The sequence below is a fragment of the Eimeria necatrix genome, genomic scaffold (genome assembly GCF_000499385.1).
Source record: "Eimeria necatrix Houghton genomic scaffold, Enh_scaff1882, whole genome shotgun sequence".
NCBI lineage: Eukaryota > Apicomplexa > Conoidasida > Eucoccidiorida > Eimeriidae > Eimeria > Eimeria necatrix.
The window spans coordinates 1-4,255 of NW_013652527.1; the positions used below are offsets into that span (position 1 = coordinate 1).

Consider the following 4,255-nt stretch of genomic DNA (forward strand, 5'->3'; position numbering starts at 1 on the left):
AGGCTGGTAAGGAGAGACATTTCAGAGCACTAGCCACAGCTGGTGCCAAGGCTACAGGGAGCTCTGCAATCTGGCAACAGAAGCCAGCTGCAAAGCTCGAGCGCTGTGTGTTCGGTTGGCCAGCAACAGTGACACGAAATGAACTCTATAAGTTGCCTGCTGATAGGCACACCTGTAGTGCACAGGCACTACAATGGGGCTTGCTGGTGACCTATAGACGTTAGGTAGCTAGCGACCAACAAAGGGTCGCAACACTGGAGGAGGACAGAACCCTCCTACAAGGATCAAAGTAAGACAATTTGTCTATGAATTAATATGCATACGGTAGAGGTGCCTGAAAATGCATGGAGACTGGGGCTGGCGATAGTGCCGGCACCAGTGCAGGCCTCCACCCCACAGGGCCTAGGAGGCGAGCTCCCCGAGTGGGGCGAATCGAACAACAACAGATTTTGGAAAACTTAAGAATTACTGTATTTCGATAAATATAAGCTACTGTTTCAAGGAAATGGGCCTACGTTAGGTGCCGATCACAGGCCCTGCTCGAGGGGCAGGTAACAGCGTAGTCGCAGCAGTAGGCGCTCTGCACTACATTTGAAGGCTGTTCCGGGATTGAAATCTTTGTTCTTTCCGGACTTGGGAGTAGAAATACTATGTTTTAATAACTCACGCCTAGAAATCTTCGCTCGGTAAGGGATGCATTCCCACAATGGACGCGTTATCGGCCCCACACCGCGGGAGACTTCGGCAATGTCGGTCAACAAAATGGCGAGCGGGACGCCAGCCCATCATCGCCACGCGACTCCGAAGCCCGCCGTGGCAGAGCGGCCGCGTGGGCATAAGGAGGCGCCCCCGCAAGTGATACCTATGGCCAATGTTATGCCAGGGGACAGTCCCTCCGTCACGTGGGACCCATTCCAGTCCGCTGTTAGTGTGATAAGAACTGCTAAAGTCGCGACGAGGGAATCGGGCGCAACGTTTCCCATACTACCAGAAGATGGCAGCACTATGCAGGCCTTTCTGCTGCGCATCGAGCGCCGGTACACCCAGATGGGATTGGAACTGCGCGAGTGGGGAAATGCACTTATAGACCCGGCTCTAACGTATTGGATGTATCTACGGAGAACTATCGACCTAAGCGACTGGGCGACAGTACAGCGCAGGCTTTTGGAGCGGTTTGACAAAACAATGTCACAGAGTCAATTGTTAACGGAGTTGGCTAAAGTACGGTGAAATGGTAACCAGAAGGAATACACGGACCGGTTTGCGGCTGTAGCGGAGCGAGGTTTGGGTCTTGCCCCCGACGAACTCGCGTACTATTACTGCACCTGGCTACCGACAGACCTCCATCTTCTAATCACCAATAACGGGCAGGTGAAGTGTCAGTCGTGGGAACAAGCGGCGACAGCCGCAACACGGCTCTACGAGCCCAAGCAGAGTGTGCTGGAACTCCGAGAAAGGACCAGTCGAGCCATTAGGGCTGCCATCCAAGCTATTGGACCCCGTGGGCGCCAGGAAATTGAAAGTCGCCCTGGGGGAACCCACGCGAACTGCTTTGAGTTTCAGGGTAGCGGACATCCGGCACGTCTCTGCCCCAGCATAGGGGAACGTACCAAACGTCCGGGGGAAATATGCAAGAAATGTGGCGGTGTAGGACACTATGCTCCGTTGCTCTGTGTGTTGCGCCAGGCCGTCGCATTTCCGCGGGACTGCCCTACGTATGAACGAGGCCGGCCCGAGCCGGTGGACAAGAGCAGTAGGGCGCTCACCCCTCCTAGCACTGAGAAGACGGAATGATTAAACGTGCGGGCCTAGGCGTGGTTGGAGAGGAGCGTTCTAGGCTGCCTAGCCATGACAAAAGGATGATGTGTGCTGTGGCGACAGGCCCTAATGCCATTCCAGTCTCCCTTGAGTGGGGAAACCAACTCCTCCGCACTGCGGAAAGAATTAATACGAGCGATGGGCACGCAGAAGGGACTTAGCCGCTTTTGGAAACGCGGCGGGAGTCTGGGTCAGCGTCGATCCTGAGTGAAGAGACTCCGGACGCGACGACGGATAGCAGCAGGAACTCTGCAGAGGCAACAGAAGACGGCTATAGGTCAGACGCGACAGAGATTGTGCAGCACTGGTGGAGGGAGACTTGCACGAAAGAGTCTTACGACCAAGGGGGAGCGTTGTGTTGTGTGGGTGTGACGGCGGTACTTCGCGTTGAGCTCGCAGGGAGTCCTTGTGAGGCCCTCTTGGACACTGGGGCTTCGAGAAGTTTCATTAGTCCTAAAACAGTCGAATGACTGCAGCTGAAAGTGCGGAGACTTCCAAAAGAACATAGGTTCACCGTAGCTACAGGTGCACAACTACGCATTGATCGGGTTGTGACGGGATTGACGCTGTGGTGCGGACATGCACGTTTTTTCGGGGACTTTTTAGTGGGACCCGTTCCCTATGACTTAGTCTTGGGTTTGAATTGGCTGACGGAACACAAGGTGGCTTGGTATTTTCAGTCTGACAGACTCCGAACCTGTGTGAATGGCCAGTGGTGCAAGTTACCGGTCGTTCGGACTGGTGAAGCAACGCTGCAAGGTGACAGTCCCACTGTAGTCCACCCAAGGACCCCAGCAGAGCAAGCATGTGAGATATTGGCAAAAAAAGTGGTGGGTATGTCAGCCGAGGAGGCAGTTATATTCCTACGCCCGCCTCCAAGGAGGTATAAGTCTCACGCGAAGACTAAGGCGAAAGCGCAGATAACGTCGCTCGTTCGTCAGGCGGCGGCTGACACAAAGGATCTCAAGGATCCATTGCACGGTTTCCATCTCATACTGGCTTTGCCCGAAGCCGGTTCGGCAGTGCCCCTAAGGCTCTCGGATGAATGGCAAGGCGCACTTTGTTGCGCGTTAATTGGGAACCAACCCACGTCCTCCGGCTGGCGTAGTCCTTTCGCCTCAACCTCCTCGGTGGCAGCGGAGAGTGACGAGGAGTCTCCCTGGCCTATGGCAAAACTTGAGCACACTCTGTTCGACAAATGGATAATTTCGCCAGAGGCGCAGGATATTCCATGTGAGGTTGCCCAGGTGTTGCACGAGTATCGAGCGGTTTTTCCCGATACCTTACCTAAGGGATTAACGCCGAAGCGCCCTCATGATCACCATATTCTATTTGTGCCTGGAAATCTTCCAGCGAAATCTGCAATATACCGTATGACCCCAGATCAGCTCATATTCCACAAACAGGAGATAGCTAAATTATCGGACAGTGGTTGGATCGGACCGACCTATTCGCCTAGTCGCTCTCCTATGATCATGGTGGACAAACGTGATGATGGCTCCGGGGAGCGGAAGATGCGTATGGTTGTCAATTACCAGGCTCTAAATGCACTTACGATCGCCCCTGATCTTCCACTACCTCCCATTCAAACCATTCTGGAGCTGCTGGGAGGCGCCAAGTATTTTTCCACCTTGGATTTTGAAGCAGGATTCCATTTAATACGTATGGCTAGGGAAGACCGGTGGAAGACGGCTTTCCGGTCTGTTCTCGGACTATTCGAGTACCGCGTGATGCCCTTCGGCCTTAAGGGTGCTCCCACTACGTTCCAGGCCAAGATTAATGCCTATTTACAACCTTTATTGGGACAGGGCGTTATTGCGTACCTAGATGATGTACTTATCTATAGTTCTGATCTCTCTGGGCACGCTTCTCTTCTGCAACAAGTCCTAAGCATTTTTCCTAGACACCAGTTCTACCCAAAATTCCGCAATTGCAAGCTTGCAAGGCAAATAATTACTTATTTGGGTTATACCGTCTCTGCTACGGGGATCAAACCCGCAGAAGATAAAATCGCAGCCATCCGGCAGTGGCCAGAGGTGCTGGAGAACGAAACGCAAGTGCGCCAGTTCCTCGGTACCATAAACTACTGTCGCATGCTCATGAGACCGGACTATGCAGACGTTGCCCGGCCGCTGGTTGATCTAACGCGCAAAGACGTCAGTTTCAAATGGACAGAGCTTCACACGCAAGCAGTGCGACAGCTCAAACAGCGCTTAATCGACTTCACTACCTTACAAGTCCCTGACACGACGAAACCCTTCGAGTTATACACAGATGCCTCTGGTTATGCACTCGGAGCAGTTCTCGAACAAGACGGTAAACCCATCGGCTTCCTCAGCCAAGCCATGAGCCCCACGCAACAGAGATATTCGATCTACGATAAGGAACTCTTGGCGTTGGTCACGGAGCTGGACAAGTGATCGCACTTGCTCCGTGT

At 53.4% G+C, this 4,255-nt stretch overlaps 2 protein-coding genes across 2 annotated transcripts; both read left to right on the forward strand.

Annotated features, from left to right (window-relative positions):
* Positions 1-747: 747 nt before the first annotated feature.
* ENH_00024190 (hypothetical protein) lies at positions 748-1,794 on the forward strand (the record flags this gene model as incomplete). Its single annotated transcript, XM_013579726.1, has 2 exons — positions 748-1,221; positions 1,687-1,794. 2 exons carry the CDS (start codon positions 748-750, stop codon positions 1,792-1,794), a joined length of 582 nt encoding a protein of 193 aa, XP_013435180.1.
* An 860-nt stretch (positions 1,795-2,654) lies between these two features.
* On the forward strand, positions 2,655-4,238 carry ENH_00024200 (hypothetical protein; the record flags this gene model as incomplete). Its single annotated transcript, XM_013579727.1, has 1 exon — positions 2,655-4,238. One exon carries the CDS (start codon positions 2,655-2,657, stop codon positions 4,236-4,238), a length of 1,584 nt encoding a protein of 527 aa, XP_013435181.1.
* Positions 4,239-4,255: the final 17 nt, after the last annotated feature.